Source organism: Rattus norvegicus, chromosome 13 (assembly GCF_036323735.1).
Source record: "Rattus norvegicus strain BN/NHsdMcwi chromosome 13, GRCr8, whole genome shotgun sequence".
NCBI lineage: Eukaryota > Metazoa > Chordata > Mammalia > Rodentia > Muridae > Rattus > Rattus norvegicus.
In genome coordinates, this window is record NC_086031.1 from 73,064,338 (window position 1) to 73,082,583 (window position 18,246).

General features: G+C 42.3%; 2 protein-coding genes across 8 annotated transcripts in view; one reads left to right on the top strand and one right to left on the bottom strand.

Annotated features, from left to right (window-relative positions):
- The window catches only part of Brinp2 (BMP/retinoic acid inducible neural specific 2), a 100,815-nt gene extending 99,840 nt beyond the window's left edge, over window positions 1-975 (bottom strand). The window contains exons 1-2 of one of the 4 annotated variants that reach the window (XM_039090412.2): window positions 640-975; window positions 146-491 (exon numbers count right to left, since the gene is read on the bottom strand). The gene's annotated coding sequence lies outside the window, so the exon portion shown is untranslated. Of the gene's footprint in view, window positions 1-145 lie in introns of all 4 variants that reach the window. The other 3 variants (XM_039090413.2, XM_039090411.2, NM_173115.2) reach the window with 3 other exon arrangements.
- Window positions 976-6,416: 5,441 nt separating this feature from the next.
- Astn1 (astrotactin 1) overlaps window positions 6,417-18,246 on the top strand; it is a 318,149-nt gene continuing 306,319 nt past the window's right edge. For 3 of the 4 annotated variants that reach the window (XM_039090767.2, XM_039090768.2, XM_039090769.2), the window contains exon 1: window positions 6,417-7,444. In XM_039090767.2, the coding sequence (XP_038946695.1) occupies window positions 7,162-7,444 (283 nt within the window). In that variant the 5' untranslated portion in view covers window positions 6,417-7,161. The remainder of the gene's footprint in view (window positions 7,445-18,246) is intronic. The other variant, NM_001170603.2, reaches the window with a different exon arrangement.

The following is an 18,246-nucleotide window of genomic DNA, read 5'->3' on the forward strand; positions in this document are numbered from 1 at the left end:
TAGGGGATGGAATGGGAGTTATTCCTTTTTGCTTGCAATTGCCAGGCACCAGACAAGAGGGTTGAATGAGGACTCATCAAAATTACAACGAAAGGTGACACAGAAAACCCAGGGGATACAGACCCCCCCTTCCCCGCACGATTACCTTGAATCCTTGTAAGAGCCCTTCTTGCTGTATCAGCTGCTCCCCAAAACACCAAGGACTGCGAGGAGACTCCTAAAAGACGCCCAGTTTTTGTGCAACATCTCCAGTGGCAGCCTTCCAAAGTTTTTACTTCATGATTTCTTGTGGCTCTTTCTCCTTTGGGGAAATGCGAATGCCTCCCCCCCTCAGCTTGTGAGAGGGAACGGATGTCTCTTTTCAAATTCTCCTGTTCTGGGCTTTGCTGTTGCCGCGGCGGCGGCGGTGGCGGCGGCGGCGGCGGCGGCGTTTAGACCACTTGCCTGCTGCCTTGCCACGGAGCAGCGAGCATCCCAGGCACCCACAGCATCTGTGAAGTGGGATCAGCGCTAGGCTGGGTCGCACGCGGCGTGGGAGAGGTGAGGAAAGTGGGAGGCCAACTGAGAAGTCCCCTGTCCCTCGACCGAGGTGAAACCAAAGATCTTGCCTTTTTTTCCCCCAACTCTAAAGAGACTCACCCGCCCTGTCATCCGAAATCTGTGCCTTGTACGTGGTCAGAAACGGTTCCTCGGGCGTCTGGGCTCCTTCGGCTGCCTGAGGACCTGCTGGTGTCCTCTGAGCGCGCGGCAGGTGCATTTCCCAAGTCCTCCGGAACCCGCCGAGCTCAGAGGAGGCGCTGCGGGTTGAGCCGCGAGCCGCTTGGCAGGCAGGCGGATTCCATCCTAGAGCTGCAGCCCGGTGCGTCCCCACTCCGACTTCACGCTCCGTACCTAACCAGTGTCACCTGCAGACTCAGACACCAGATGAGTGTCTTAAGATAACAATGCTGCCCTGCCTGCCTCTCTCCTTCTTTCTTATGCACGTAGGTAGGCAGCCAATAGGACTCCGGGCCATACTCCCCACAGGCGCCCATTGGCTGAGAAGCCTGGCAGGGGGCGGGTTCTGAGGCCTACCGGCAATCTCCTTTGGCTAGCTGGCAGGCTGGGGTACCAGCTCTGTTAACCCTCCCAGCTTTGCGGCAGCGACTTTTCCCCCCAGTAAGGATAAGGAAGAACTGGATAAATTCGCGACTGCTTGTGGGGTTGGGAGTGAGGGTTGGAAAGTGTCAGTGGATGAGGAACAAGAAGTAGACTGGGAACTAATTACATTTGCTTTGGTCTTCTGAGTTACAATAATCATTCGTCCCAGCCCATTTTGTTTGCTTGCTTAACCAGAACTCCCAGAGATGGGGACCCATTTGAGCCATTTTCCTTCTAATTTGAGGTTTCATTTAGTTTTTCTGTGCCTTTTAAACCTCCTGAATTACTTAATTAGAACTAAGCCCCCAAGTGAGAAATAGCAAGCGCCCGCACAGCAAGAGAGAGAGAGAGAGGAAGAGAGAGAGAGAGAGAGAGAGAGAGAGAGAGAGAGAGAGAGAGAGAGAGAGAGAGAGAGAGAGAGAAGAGGGAGGCAAAAGATCACAGGACCTCAGCGGTAAGATGGCTAGGCAGAGAATCGCTGGACAGCTAAATTGAGACACCTCACACCCCACACCGGACAACATCAGGGAGGAGGACTTGGGGATTCTGGGGAGACCTCTGAAATGGCCTGCATCCAAAAAGAAAAGAGAATTGTTTTGCCTGTGATGTTTTCCTTCTGTGTGTCTCCTTTCACTCCAGTGGCTGTCAGGAAGAGGGACTCGGGTTTTTAAAGGAAGACTAGAGAAAGGAGAACAGGACAAGCCTTGTTTCTGAGAAGCAGGTGCTGTTTGCTGAGCCTGTGAAACGAAAGGGAAGTCTGGGGAGTGGGTGAGGGAGGGAGAAAGGGAAAGGAGAGAATGAGGGATAAAGATATTAACTTTAATTGGATGGGTGTGAATAATATATTTTTGATATTGTAATATGCGTGAGGCTGAAATACATCCTACTAACTGATGAACTATACTAAATTTGGAAAGAGCTATGTTAAAGAAAGGTCAAAAGAGCTGGAGGTTGAAACTGGTAAGGGGATGTGGGGGAATGCCCACTGAGTCACGTGATGAGGATGTGTATATATACTATATATGTGTGTATATATACTATATATATATATATATGAATGAATGCGAGAGAGAGGGAGGGAGAGAGGAGAGGAGAATAGGCAGAGTGAGACAAGTGTCTCCATTTGGTTTCCTTGAGTCAAGAGCAACATTAGAGATTGTTTTGTAAAGAATTAGGTAAAAGAAGAGGGCAGAGGTTAGATGTAGGTAGAGGTAGGATATATCTGGTTTAGATAAAAACTGCTCCTTTAGCCAGATGCTCTGAATGGGTGAGGAAGCCAAGAGACTGTTTCTTACATACAAACCCCCCATTCCTACCATATCTGACCTCCACTTGTTTCCTCTTCTGCATCTAGCCCAAGTTATTCCTCCTGCATGATGTAGGAGTCTTAACTATAAAATATGCCAGAGAATGGTGGTCCTGCGGAGTCCCCAGATCTTCAACTAAGATGAAATATCTAGGTGACATGCTGAGAGTTTAACTTTTCCCCCATTTTGGAGCTGGTTGCTCCCGAGATTCCTAGAGATGGAGGCCCGCAGAGCCTGGCCCAAGGTCAAGGTTCTCGTGAAATAACTTGAGGGAGTGGGGAAATAAACAAATGGTAGAACAGATGTAACTGGGAAGAAAAAAGGTGCCAGAATTTCTCAAGGGAAGCTACAGTCGATCACATGAAAATCAAGAAACTTGGCTGTGTTTTCTTAAATCACCCATGATATTTTAATGAAGAAAAACACACATTAAAAAAAATCCACAAATGTTCGTCTGATGAAGGGAGTATGTGCGTTGAGGTAACTACTACTCACATCATTTCCCACATTAGAAGAAGCAAACATTTGTTCTTTCTTAGTAAATTTTCTAAGTACCCAAAGAGAGCTACCATCCTAATACCCACTGTGATGGTTTGCATATGCTTAACCCAGGCAGTGGCACTATTAGGAGGTGTGGCCTTGTTGGAGGAAGTGTGTCACTGTGGGGTGGGCTTGGAGACCCTCCTCCTAGCTGCCTGAGGATGCTCAGTCTGTTCCTGGCTTCCTTTATGTGAAGATGTAGAATTCAGCTCCTCCTGCACCATGCCTGCCTGGATGCTGCCATGCTCCTGCCTTGATGATAATGGACTGAACCTCTGAACCTGTAAGCCAGCCCCAATTAAATGCTGTCCTTTATAAAATTTACATTGGTTGTGTTGTATATTCTTAGCAATAAAACCCTAACTAAGACACCAACTTCCAAAGAATGGTACTTGCTCTTAAGTTTTGAAAATATAGAATATTAGAGTACAGGGTTCTGTTCCATACTGTTTCACTCACTAATACATGAAGCTGATGGTCATCTGAGTTAGTCCCAGCTCTTAATCATTGTTGCACACATGTTGTCATTTCTTCTGTGTAAAGAGCAAGGAGTATAAATCACTACATTACCTTTTTACACCAACAGTGTAGAAATTCTCTTGGCAATGTTTCAAAAGCCCACTTCTGTCTGAAACAGTTATATCATCTAACAGGACAGTGGTGAGGGCTATCACTGAACAGTAACTAAATGTCTGAATGTGTGAGATCCTTTGTGTACATAATCTCATTTCCTTCTCATGGGCTCCCTGCAAATAATGCATTATTTATGTATTAGTATTATTGTTTAAATACTATGAATAAGAATATTTACTGCAAGGCACCGCTTTCAGTATCTGTACTGAATGTGTATATGCATTTAAGTGTGTGCATTATTCTCTGTCTCTGTCTCTCTCTCTGTGTGTGTGTGTGTGTGTGTGTGTGTTTGTGGGAGTGCACATGTGCATGCATGTGCAGTGAATGGAATGGAGTGATGAGAACAGGAAATGATGAAATTTCCAAGGTGAGACTGGAGATTTATCTGAGCAGTTTGGATAACCTAAGAAATGAAAGGTACTGTGTTTCATTTGAAGAGAAGGGCATAGGAGTGAGAATGGGAAACAGACTCATTTTCATTGGCGTGTATGTGTGTGATCAAGGAATGAAATACTGCACAGTGAGCAATCAATCTATGGGAATAAGCGTAAGAAATGAAAACTTCTTTAAATTTCCAAACCACAGAATTGTGGTACATGGGTATTTGGGTATAGAATGGGCTTATAAAGAAATCAATCCAAAGGTATAAGAGTCACAAAGAGGGACCACTGACATTTAAATATAAAGCAGTGGACCTCAGGGGAAAAGTCACACACCTTACAAAACTTGGTATTTTAAAATAATATATTTTATTTAAAATAATTTTATTTAATATACTTAGTGAGTTTATATTTAAGTAGTATATTTTAAATAATATAGATACTTGCAGGTATAATATCTATAGCATGGGGTATGGATAAAGATAATTGAGTTTATTCTACTCATGAGAAACTAAAGATGGGCAAGGTTCAAGTTCCCCTCCAAAGGAGGGTATGAGGGCAAGCCTTGACAGAAGATGATGCTTCACCTCTACATCACCTCTACACATAAGAGATGACTGGGACTCACCCGCATCTCTCATCTCACTTAAATGTAAAGCATCACCCAGGAGATACTCTGGTTTCTGTGAGCTGCAATTTCTACCGCCATTTTTAGGTATTTAACTCATGAAAAGTGGAAGATATGAGATTACATCCCTGTGTATAAAAGCCACGTGCCTTGGCAAAATATATTGTCTTTTTGTTCCCCTATCCTGGATTGTTAAACTCTTCTGTGGAAACTGTTCAAGATGTCAATATATAACACTCTCAACTGTGGCATTTTAAGAAGACTCCATAGTGACTTGTGGGAAGCCACCCCTCCAGTGCTACACTTGTGCTTTCAAACACAGCAATTGATCTTTTCAAAATTAGGATGACTTAAAAAAATCATAGTAGGGTAAGTACTACTCAGGACTAGGAAGAATATTCCTTCTGCCCATACTCTAATGGATGCCCAGAAAATAATGGATGCTCATTTAGCTGAATGAATTGCTGTCATCTAAGAAATATTGTTCGTGTTTAGAGTTGCACACACTCTTCGTACATTGATCTCATCAGGCCCCCGGTTACTTCATTGGTTTTAGTTTCTTTATTTGTTAAACAAACCAATTCGCTAAGAGATAATCTGATAGTTGTACTCCACTTCTCACACTCCAGAGCCACTTGTGTTTCCTGTCTTTATCCCACGGCAAATCACATTGCCTTTCCATGTGCCATGCTTTTCTCAATGCTAGAGAAGAGGGAAGGATTTCATGGACTCTATGTCCTCAGCACTCTTAGGGGAACAGTGAAGATGGCTTGAGGGCCGTTAGTTGATGTATCCCCTTTCAGTAGTTTACGATGACAACCAACCTGGTAATATCCACATGCATTAATTTTCAGACATGTCAGGTTTTGAAACAAAACTTATATCAATTCATCATTTCTTAAATGTGACCTTAAACATGGCTAGTTCAACTAGACTGAACTATTCAATTAGATAAATCTCGTGAAATGTGTGACTTGTAGCTTTATTTTGTAAAGGGCTCACATTCGCATTCGTCAAGAAGTCACCCCAGGTAGACTGGGATAGCAATTGTTTCAAAGTGGGGTGCTAGTTGGGAAGGTGGTGACTTCCATATCCAGAGTAGAACTAAACACAATCATTGCCTATGTTGAAGTTCAGCCAAATATCAGATCCCAGAATTCCCCAAGTGTTGCTTTTCTTATATCATCTATGGCATGTAGCATTTAAGGACAACATCAGAATGTCCTGGCTGGAACAGAACTTCTATGAACTTTGGATAGTAGTGGTAGCAGTGTTTCTAAGAATACTTAGTAGTGGGGCTAAGTACGCCCTGTTCCTTTCTTGACAGAGTTTGGGTTGACCTTCACCACAAGCACCCGAAATATTCTCTTATTACTTTCCCATGGATTATGGCTTCCCGGAAACTTTAGTTCTCACACATACTCTCTACCCTGTTCTATTTCCTGTGTTTTCTAAACTTGAATGCTTACCGTTCATTTGGGCTAAGTCGGCTTTCCCTGTCAATCACCGCATCCCCATCACCTTTTAACTGCTTATGGTGCATAGCATTTGTGACAGAGATGAAACGAGGCATGAGTTGCAAGCAAAAGTTCCATTTTGTTTAACAGTATGAGTTACATCGACTTCCTTTTCTGTTGTTCATCGTTTTTTTCATTGCTCTATTAATATCAATATTGCGAATATTTAACTCTTCTGCAGAATCCATACTGGATCAAAATGTATACATTTATCTCAACATCCTCTTAGTCCAATAGACAAATCCAATCCAACAAAGAAGTTGGTTTTTCTTTTTTTTTTTTTTTTTTTAAGAGGAAGAAGAGGGGAGAAAGAGGAGGAGGAGGAAGATGAAGGAGGAGGAAGAAGAAGATAAAGGAGGAGGAGGAGGAGGGGAAGGGGAGGAGAAAAAGAAAAGGAAGAACAAGAAGAAAAAGGATAAGCCACACCCACAAATCCCCCAAAACATTGGGTACATGTTTATCCAGAAAGACACCCCCAACCCCCAACACCTGCTTTTGAAGATGAGCCCTTTAAGGTGTGTGCCAGTGTATGCCTTTTCCCAAGCGATTTGGATGATGCTGCGACAGGAGAAATTTTTGCATTACAAAGACGCAATTTTAAAAATGCAGAGCAGGTAGTTAATAACTAAGAGCCTGGGGGATGGAAAGGAGGAGAGAGGCAGGAGCATCATCAGCCAGCTGGGGGCTGACCTGATTCCCTAGAATCCCCAGCTCTCTTCCTCTTTCCTCCCAACATCCTTTCTTTCCTTTTTCTCGCACCCCCCTTCCCGCCCCAACCCCCTTTCCTTTCCCCAGATAAGCAGCTCCGGGAAACAAAGAGCCGGGCTCTCCAGACCTCAGCGCTGGAACCTAGGGCTCTCTGAGAAGCATCTCATTTCGGGGACCAGGGCTCTCGAGCTCCGTGTCCCCTCCCCAACCTCCCCTCCCCCCGCCTCCCTTGCTTGCTCGCTGCTCCCTCCCTGCTGGCTGCCTCCCCCACCATCGCAGCGCTGGGAGGAAGGCGGCCAGGGCTCAAGATGGCTTTAGCCGGGCTATGCGCCCTGTTCGCCTGCTGCTGGGGGCCGGCTGCCGTGCTGGCCACAGCTGCCGGCGACGTGGATCCATCCAAGGAGCTGGAGTGCAAGCTCAAGAGCATCACCGTGTCGGCACTGCCCTTCCTGCGCGAGAACGACCTGAGCATCATGCACAGTCCCTCGGCCTCCGAACCCAAGCTTCTCTTCTCTGTGCGCAATGACTTCCCCGGAGAAATGGTCGTAGTGGACGACCTAGAGAACACGGAGCTACCCTACTTCGTGCTGGGTGAGTCCCGGGAAAGGTGGAAGAGGCCGGAGGAGGCGCTGGACAGGCGCACCCCCCCCCCTCCCCCGGCCCGTTCGACACATCCACTTGCCTTGGCCACATCCCCTCCCCCACACTACCTCCTGGATCCGCCCCACTCCTGGACCTTTCTTCACACACAGTTGCTGGCCAGCACTTGGGCCTCAGTGCACCTGATGTCTCCCCAAATCCACTCTGGAGACCTGACCCTTCCCTCACAGTTGCCTTGCCCCAAAGGAACAGGTTGCTAGAGTGTCTCTGAAATCTTCCTCAGCCTTGAGCTGGGAGCTTTCACTCAGGAGCACATCTGAACAGCGTCAGTTTCTAGCCCAACTCTCATAGGCCTCTCTCCCTGCTTGCATGCCACATGCTTAGTAGCTGTTTGCTTCACATCCTTGGGCACCCATACCCACCCACAGCCACCCCCAGGCTTTAGGAAATGGAGTTCTGTGGTCATCTTGCCAGCATGTGTATACTTCACTGCTAGGGCTGATACTCATCAGGGCTTGGACACCCTTCCTTCCAAACAAATTTCTTATGTACCTAGAGTTTATCTTAGGAAGTTGTGCCTTCATACCTAAATCTAAGAACCTCTTTATTCGGGTGCCTCCACATCTCCATGACATTTTAAAGTGTCTCCTAAGGAAATGGCCCAACTGTGTGGCCCAGTTATTACTATTGCTCTCCTCTGTTTTCTAAACCACCCTAGGTAGGTATAGCTGTTCCTGCACACAGACTGGCTTCTCTCTCCTTTTGTTTATGTCTCTCTGATCCCTTTCTCATAATTTTCTTAGGTCTCAAAATTCCTTCAGGTCCCGAATCTTATATCCTTTTGACACTGCCCTTCTTATTTTCATTACTACACCTTGCAAAGCATCACGGGCTCTTGTGACGTAGGTAACACATTCTTCCACTTTTCCATCTGAAGCTTTATGTCTTTCCATGCTGCCTGCACTAACTAACTGTGCACTCCATTTCTTTGGAGTACAATTATGAAGTCTTACAATATGCTTCACACATTCCAATATTGTCCAGGAGAAGGGTTAAAGGCAAATCATTATTTATATATATAATCAATCCAGGGTACTCTCACATTTACTTAATGTCCTACAAACTCAAATTCACTTTGTAGGAACATGGTTCCCTACTGGCCATGTGTAGGTTGAAACCACAGGTGAAATTAGAACCCTTCCCCCTGCTCTTTTTTTTTTTTTTTTTACAAAGATTCATCTGTATAGCGAGAGCATAAAGAGTAGGTGAGTAAGCCCCCCTTTCTGAGCCACAGTGGAGAAGTAATTTTAAAAATTGCCTGGTCCTATGAAAAGTTCATTTACAGTTCCTGGACTGCAACTCAGTTAAACTCAGTGAAACCAACCTACACACTTGAACAGATTATTTTATTTTATTTTATTTTTTTGCAGGAAAAATACCAGTAACATAATGAAGACTGGGGGCTGGCTAGCAATAGGAACAGCGTGGATATGCTACTCACTACAGCATACAATTTGTTGAGTTATTCAGTGGCTATAAAGTTGTGTTGAAGTCATGCTGATGTGCAAATTCAGTCTGTTCGTCGTGCTTTGTGAGAATGAATGTGGAGAATTATATGTTTGTGGTTCTGCATGCAGTATTTACTGTGCATAAAGGTGGGCATACATGGATGAAAAGGGGAGGTTGGGCTAGCAGCCACTCAGAACTCCACTTTTCTTTTCGAAGAATTCCAAAGCCAGGCCTGTATAGCGTGGCAGACCTATATGAGCTGGATGTCCAAAGCTTAGAGGTTCAATAATTGGTTTTCTGCGCCTCTGTATGAAGCTGCCCACTGCAGCACCCTGTTGGGGTTGCTATGGTAACCTGCTGTACTAAGGCACTTACACAGAGGCACACACACTTTCACTTCAGGACCAGAAAGTGCATGGTTGTTCTCCAACTTCCCAGACACCTCAACACGCTCAGGACCACTGATTTGCTAGTGTCTGTCTGTCCCTTTTGGGCTGGAGTTTCAGAGGAGCAGCATCTAAGTGAGCAGAAAGGGAGAGGAGTCCAAGTTCATGGAGGACAGACAGAAGGATACTTGTTCTTAAAGTTAACTGTTGTGGTTCTGAGAGCTGCAACTGAGGAGTCACAGAGAGGGAAGGAATAATTTGTGGAGATCTCGTCTCGCACTTGTCTGGTAGTAGCAGATGAGCTTGCAGGCAGTAGTGATGGGAATTTATGAAGCTCATACTTCTTAGCTCTCCTTGGGACTGTCAGGGCATAGAGTTGACTACAACATCCCTGGCCCCAGATACTCTTTCCTCACCAGGAACACAAAGGTGCTGGAGAGAGAAGTAATCATCCCTAGCTCGGTGTTTGGATGTTGACGAGCATAAGAATGCCAAGGAAATAGATGTTCCAATGAGAAGAAGGAGCAGCTCCCATGAGTATGTGCTTGGCCGCACCTTGACCAAAATCAGGTCCTGCCACCCCTGGAGAAAAGATGAGAATAAACAACAAAGCATGTGCTGACTTTCTTTTGCTTCGAAGATCAAGTCCTGTCATTTCAATGAGTTAAACACAGTCCTATCAACCATATCAAGCAAGGATATCTAGTAAGTGATCTTGCTGCCAACTTTTCAAGCCTAGCAATCCTTCCAAGTCATCTTTTCGGGATCCTTTAAAGACTTTTCACTTCTTCTCCCTACAGGGCTTTTTGTCTTTTCCCTACCCATAGATGTCCTAGTGTATGAGCATTGCACCCATTTAACCTTTCTGTGAAGCCTTCCCTAACCCCTCCAGAGACCAGAATAATCTGGAACACTACTGTATGTTATTTTTACAAAGACAACCATATATATGTGTATACACATATATGCAAATATATATGTAAATATATACACATACACATATATATGTATATGTGTATTATGCATATATATATATGAATAAAGTCAAAGTCAAAGGTAGATTTAACTTGGCTTTGTCTAGAAGTGATGGTATTTGAGGTCACGTGGAAAGGTTAGTTAACAGGAGAGTGGTGACTATGAATATTTGAATATAGGAATGACCTGGCTATGTATGGAATTACCCTGAGTAGAGCGGAGCCTAGATATGGGAAGAGTGGGGACTTCATGTGAGTCCGGAGAGTAGGGCTCTCCACAGGTCAGGCACGAGGGCTGACTTGACCTGGAATCGGTGAGACGGGCTCCAGAGGCTATCTCAGCTATCAGCCCTGTCCATTTTATATGTAAGATGTGGTAGTGTAGGAAGATTCCTTGTCTCCTGTTCTGCGAGGTGCAAGTTACAGAGTGTGGTACAAGGGTAAGGAGGTACTGTAAGTTACATCTCCTTTGGCTATACAAGGCTTTGAATTGTAACATTCATATTCAGGTCCTGCCATCTCTGTCCTGCCCGTCTTTCCACAAATATGAATTTTACGGTGGCAGATTTTCTTCTTTAGGGTACTCATCAGGCAACTCCGAGTCAGATAATCTAAAGCTCTGCTTTTAAATGTGTGTTCAAGGGTCTTAAACAATGACAAAGTAACTGCAATTTCTAACTAAAAAGTATTTGAGTACAAAAGTCATATTATCCTCTTGGGAGATTTCAAACGTTTACCATACTAATATCTCAACTAAACGTCTTAGCTTTCATAGAAGCAGGCATTCCTGCTTTGGGTGCATATTTGATCTTGGAATACATTAATGTAAAGAGTGCCATCCAGATTTTCAGTGTTATTAATGAGATGCACTATAACTCCCAATCATAGCTGAAGAGGGTTCTTCTGCTTCAAATCAACTCTTGAACCTTTGCATGTATAGACCTTAATGGAGAGACAGCTTGTCCTTGAGCCTCGGTATCATGCATTACCTATCATGGATTTTATGGAAGAAAGTACACCTAAGGATAAATCCGCTTGTGTTGGGGCAGCATGGGCCCACATACATGATGCTGTCAAAGGTATCTAGAGTAGCCCAGTGTGGTGGTTAAAAGAACAGGCTATGAAGGTAGATGTGGTGTCAGCCTCCGGTTTACCATCCTTTCCAGCAGTGGAAAAGACTGAGGATCACTGGGGTAAACAAAGAGTTCAGGGTCCACTTGTTAATAATGGGTTGACCTGTCTGTCACTTAAACTTAGGTGACTTCATATGACATTTAGTCCTTTCTCTATGTCTTTTGCTGTAAGGTTTAATCTTTTTCAAAAGTATCCTTTTGCATAAATAAATGATCCCTAGCAATGGCAAGGATAAAGAAAACAGACTCCTCTGCTTTGCACACAGAAATCCTCTGTGTGCAAATGCTTCTAGGAGAACTTTGTCCACTGAGTTTTTCCTCACACAAGCCTCAATGCAGAGGGTGAACTCCATCATGAAACACCTAAGACGTTTGATTTGGTTATGAATTGGGGGAATTCTTATTTCCAGTCCTGTTCCTTTACTGCTTTGAAGTATTCCATGGCATCCACAGGCATGAAGAACAATCTAGCTGATGTAGATACTAGGCCAGTATTCTGAGAAGTTCCCTCTCGAAATGCGAACAGAGCATGAGGGGGATAGAAGCATGAGCCCATACAAAAATACCATGTTTAGCTCCCATATGAAGCTTCTGACTTTCGTTATATGGTCTTGCACTGCTTAGAATGTACCCTCAGAGCCTAGTGAGCCATCATGTAGTGAGGAACTGGCTTCAGATTTAACACTGGACAGCATTTTCTCCTTCCAGGTGGGCTTTGGACTCAGAGTAAGCAAGTGAAGCACTTCACTATCCCTAGCTTCTTTTCACACGTCTCTCCATCTCCCATTGAAAGGGGGAACTTTAAGATGTATTTCCTTTATTTCTCTTGCTTCTCCATATAGTGAACTATTAAGATCAGCAGTGAACACGTTTATGTGGAATTGCAGCCTCATCTGAGGCATGGTGGGATGAATGACAGCAATCTTAAGTTGGATGGAGGTTTCCGCACTTGAACAACACAGAGAAGCAGATCACACTAATTTATACTATTGAGAGGGTTATTATTTACTGTTTCTCTATGGAAATGTAGTTTTTTTTACATCAAAGGAGGTTTGAATGCAGGAATGATGAATTTTTATGATGCTTCAAGTGTTCTTCAAGATCTGCTGACATAGCTTAAATTCAAGACATTGGTGCTTATGAAAGAAAAATAAATACGAGCTTAATTTCTTTATTCCTCTTTGGAGGGAAGATTGAGGTCTTGTTTTATAGAGCGAAGACATATACATGCATATGCATGCATCCATATGTATATGTGTGAACACACACATATTCCCTCCCTTGCTTCCTTCCCCTTACAATTTTTTCTTTTATTCTTCCCTTCCTCCCCTCCTTATGAATATGATTAAAATTAAATGGCTAGGAGTTTCTCAGATAAATGTCAGTTTATGAGGACAGAACTCGGTACATTTTCAGCAGAGACATACCAAATCTTCATTCCTTCACTTTTATACCACGTTCAGATAGATGCCCACAGACTGTATACAGCAGGTTAATTATCCAGGATGTTGGCCTATGATGGTTTCTAATGAATTGCATGACATCTATCACCCTATTACTTTTATTACAAGTATGATGTCATTTAAAATTTTTATGAGAAAAATCAAAACATCTCCATGAGGATTCTTTTCACAGAACACTTCATAACAATTAGATTATTGCTCCAGGAAATCTGGATTGATATACCACAACTTTTTTAAGAGTGGGGTTGAAAATGTGACCACTCAAAGACCAAGCAGTTTCACTTCTAGCTACATATTGCATCACAGAGAAAGTCTGTAGTTTATAACAGGAGTATTTGCAGCAATGTTGTTGGTAATAGCAAAACCTGCAAGCGCCGATAGTTGAAGACAGGACGTAAATATGTTCATACACTCATGAATTGTCATCATGTATGATGGAGTCGTCTTACGTGAGGACAGGTACAGAATGGTCAAAATTTATGCAAAGGAAGGTACAAAACAAAATGGGCAGAATCATCACGAATAAAAGGTCTTAGTGAGAAAGGGATGGATAAAAGGAATTTTGAAGATGGATTTTTTTTTTTAGGTCTTTATTTTTGAAAGGCATGCTTCATTAACTAGAACATAGATACATGACCACTCAGGCTCTCCTCCTGTTAAACTTTTATATTAGTCTGATGTTCTTGTCATAGCTGATGAACCAGCTTTTGGATTTCTGCTTAGGGTCCTGAGTACGATGCTGCATTCCGTTACTTGTCCTGTTTCCTTAGGCTTGCCTTGCCAATGACAGATTCTCAGACTTGTTCTTAATGACCTTGTCGGTTTGAAGAGTATTGGTCAGTCATTCGTAGAAGGTTCTTCCATTGGATTCCTCTGATCTTTCCCCAGTAGTTAGAAGAGATGTGAGGTTTGAGGAAGAAGGAATATTCTATCATTTTTATATGATATCAGCATGGCTGATCACAGGTGCTGTTGATCTTGACCACCTAGTGAGGCTGTGCTGTGAGGTCTCCTCTATAGAGGTTCACTTTTCTTCCCATTTTGAACTCAACTCTGGCACAATACATTCCCACAGACCACACTAAAGTACTTATTTTATAGACTTAGTGTCTGCATTATTCAGAATCATCCTATATGGGAGAATTGTATTTCCTGTTTGTTTGTTTATTTATTTACTTATTCATGCACTCATTCATAACAAGTGGATTCATAAATACTTATTTTATATACTAGGAAATATTCATTTTGTATTTGGGGTTTTAATTCAATATCATTCTATTGGTTTTATTGCACAAGTTGCTTGTTCTAGCTTAGCCTAATGGGTACTCTGTCAGTAGGCTCCTGTGTAGTTCACATGCCTCTATTAGTGTGGTTTTATGTTTTGAACACTGCTTACTTTTAGTCAACGTAAGTTCTTCTAGGTTTATCTCAGATATTCCCCACATGCACCTGAAATAGTTCTCTCAGAGACCCTGATTCCTTTTTGGAAAATATTACAAAACAAAATATAGGCACGAAGAATTATTTTGTGTACTAACTAGGTAAATCGTTTCTACCTTGTCATCTGGCACAACAAAGGGACAAACTGTGTTTTAATAACTCGTACACACATGAATGCAGAGAGCACTTCTATAGGTGGCACGTGTAGGCATATCAAGTTAAGCCTCAGTTCATACTGACAACTCTAACTCCATTCTACCCTTCATGAGTCAGTCTACGGTTCTCTCCTGACTATCTGCCACAATGAGAACCCTGTTCTGATCATCTGCCATCCCGTTATTTAAATTTCCATTTCCAGGTTGCACTTTGTAGCCGGTATTAGAATTGCTTGCCCGCACCCTGCGGGAAATGACTAGCAGTGAGCGTACAGTTTTCAGTACACTTTCTTTTGCTTCAGTTTTAAACATCACTCGCTCCAAAAGTTGCTTGAGTCAGCACGTACCCCTCACTGCCTTTCCTGAGACTATTCAGACACCTATGGCAGAGTTAGTGTTTTTGTCACACTCTGCAGCCTATTTTAGGGTCCTTGAACCTCCTAAGTGATTTATTTATTTTTTTCTTTTCTTTTCTTTTTTCCGGAGCTGGGGACCGAACCCAGGGCCTTGCGCTTGCTAGGCAAGCGATCTACCACTGAGCTAAATCCCCAACCCCAAGTGATTTATTTTAATTCCCTGGCATTCGAGTTGGCTCTTGGCACTGTCAAGTTACATGTGTTGGTAAATGCTCATGCCTCTCATTTTTCTTGCGTGATAATATATCCATGGTTATGCCATTATAAAGTAGTCGGACCATCCTACAAAATACCCTAGTCTTCCTTCTCCTCGTTACTTCCTTAACCTCAGACTCTGGGCAGAACTGAAATGTGTCTCTGAAGTTGAATCCAGGTGTATTTTTCTTCAGTGTCTTTCTTTGTCTCATAATTTTTCTTCACATGTTCAGGAACTTATCTTGACTCCTAGAAGTGTTGATACGTTTAATGCACACATTTATTATCTTGGCAGGATTCTTGCTCTGATTCTGTGTGCTTACAGCAGGACCAACAGTGAACTGGGTAATAGCCATCATTTCCCAGTTTTTCACGGAACATTTGTGGGCTTTTGTTTGTTTGTTTGTTTGTTTGTTTCTTTGTCTGTCTTTAAAGATACCCATCCCCTTGATGTCTGCAACAGCTTCCTTCTTGTAGATTTGTACCTGGACAAGTTCATTTTTGCTAGAAGTCCTAGTGAACATACACTGAGTGTCTCCTTTTTTAAAAGAATGTCTTCAGTTTGTCAAAGAAGTTGTTTTTGCTGAAGGCTGCATGTAAGTTTTGTATGCTTACTTTTTGTTGTGTTTATTTGTGTGTATTTATTGTGATCGCAATGTAGAGATTTATGCTAAAAATATTCCCCAACTCACAGCTTAGTTTTATCTCGAGTCTATGTAAGCCCTCCTCCTTCCAAGTCTTTATTAATTTATCTGGGCATCTATTTTACTTTATTTTTGTTCCTAATTTCTACTTCCTTTGCCTCGTAAAAGTGTTCATTGTGTGCATGTGTGTGCGCATGTGTGTGGGAGCGCAGGTGCTCCATGTAACATTAAACTTGTGGGGGGTTCTCAGGACAATTTATGCGAGTCTTTTCTTTCCTACTACTGTGTGGATTAGAGGGGTTGAATTTCTCAACTCGGGGCTGTCTGCAAGCACCTCTGCCTGCCAAGTCACTTTGTTGTCCCACAACTATATTTACATTTTTATTTATCTATGCATTTATTTAGAGAATGAGACTCATTTAGTGTGGGGTGGTCTTGAACTTCTGATCCTCCTGTCTCTACTGCCTAAAGTGCTAGGACAACAGGTGTGCTTAGAACTACATTTATGAAGACTTAATCATGTTATGATACAAGATTAAAGACCACTGTTATCTAACAATAATGTTACTGTTTTACATCTGTCTTATCTAATATGGTACTTTCTAATAACACGTGCCTCTTCAGCTCTTCAGGTGTAGCTAATGCAATGACAGAATGACTAAATTTTAATTTTTAACTTTAGTTAACTCTCAAGTAAGCTCAGGTGTATAGAGCACTCAGACGTAAATATCCTAGCACATCTAGCAGCGCATTTAAGGAACACTGGCACCATAGTTCAAAGGAATCCAATTGCTGTAGAACACCCTATTGTGAAAATTGACCGCATTTTTCCAGCTCCTTGGATGGCTGACACACAGGTTGCTTCTTACTTCCTACCACTGGATACAATGTGATTATTATCATTGTGCACATTTCCTTTGGTACTTTGGGGGGAAATTCATATATCATATGCCAGGAGGAGAATTTCTAATCATAAAATGATAAATACATAGCGAGATTGTCAGTTGGCACTCGAATGGGTAAAGCAGTCTGGATGCCCATCAGCAGTATATGAAGGTCTCTACAGCCCACACTTTATAGGTGTCAGTGCAGGGCTGTGTAGTATTTGTCAGTCCATGGGTTAACATCCCACTGCTAGTCAGTTTTGTATGTGACAAGTTCTCAGCTACTTGGTAGGTTATCCTTTTTCTATAATGTTAATAATAAGCATTTTACATGAAGTTGTGTTTTTTTTTCCCTTGTTTATGTTCGTTTTGTTTGTTTCTGTGGTGATCCCATATTACCTGGGCTGGCCTTTGCTTCCTAAGTTCTGAATTGAAAACTGTGTGTCACCATAGAAGACCTTGTCTGTTCATTTAGCTGCCAGGTTTGGGAAAGATTTGAAATTCATAAAATTAAAGCGTTAATTTTTTTTTTAGAGTCTACACTTTTTAGAAGTTTGGCTGAGAATATTTTCTACATGTTAAGATTATAAACTGATTCATAAGTTTTCTTTTAAATCCTAGTGTTTATCCTTTACATGTAAATATGTAATAGATCTTGTTCTGCTTGTTCTGCTATGTGATATGGCATACTTCCTTGTCCAGATATGCTGTATGACGTTATACATTAGCTATCTCTGTAGTTGCTCAGGTGTCTGTACCATTCATTAAGTGGCCACAGGTTTCCCTTTGACTTGAGACATCACCTTTAATACATATCCATTCAATAATTTTTAGATCTGACTTTGAAATAAGGTTAAGTTGAATAAAAGTTAGCATATTAAAGAAGAATTGATCTTTTCCTTCACAAAGAATATTTTTATAATTAAATGTTTTTCAGTATTTATAGAACTAATGATATGAATGTTGTCTGTGTTGGTTTGTATTTGCTTGGCCCAGGAAGTGTGGCACTATTAGGAGATGTAGCCTTGTTGGAGTAGGTGTGGCCTTGTTGGGGTAGGTGTGTCACTGTGGGAGTGGGCTTTAAGATCCTTACCCTAGATGCCTGGAAGCCAGCATTCTCCTGTTTGCCCTTGGAATAAGATGTGGAACTCTCAGCTCCTCCTACACCATGCCTGCCTGGATGCTGTCATGCTCCCGCCTTGATGATAAATAGACTGAAACTCTGAACCTGTAAGCCAGCCTTAATCAAAAGTTGTCCTTTATAAGAGTTGCATTGGTTATGGTGTCTCTTCACAGCAGTAAAACCCTAATGAATACATTGTCCCTGGATTTATTTGAAAAATAAATTATATACATAGATTTCCTCAATTTGAACTGCTTTTACATTTGTGAAACAGTCTTCACCTGGTAATAATTAATTGTTCTTTGAATATGAAATTGGATTTTGTTTGATAATATGTTGTAAAGAGTACTTTGCATCACTATTTCTAAGCGAGGCTATTCTTAGGTTTTGTGGCTGTATAACCTTTGTCAGAATTTAGTATCAATTTTACATTGGCTCCATAAAAGTAATTGCTTCTTTTTTCTAGAACAA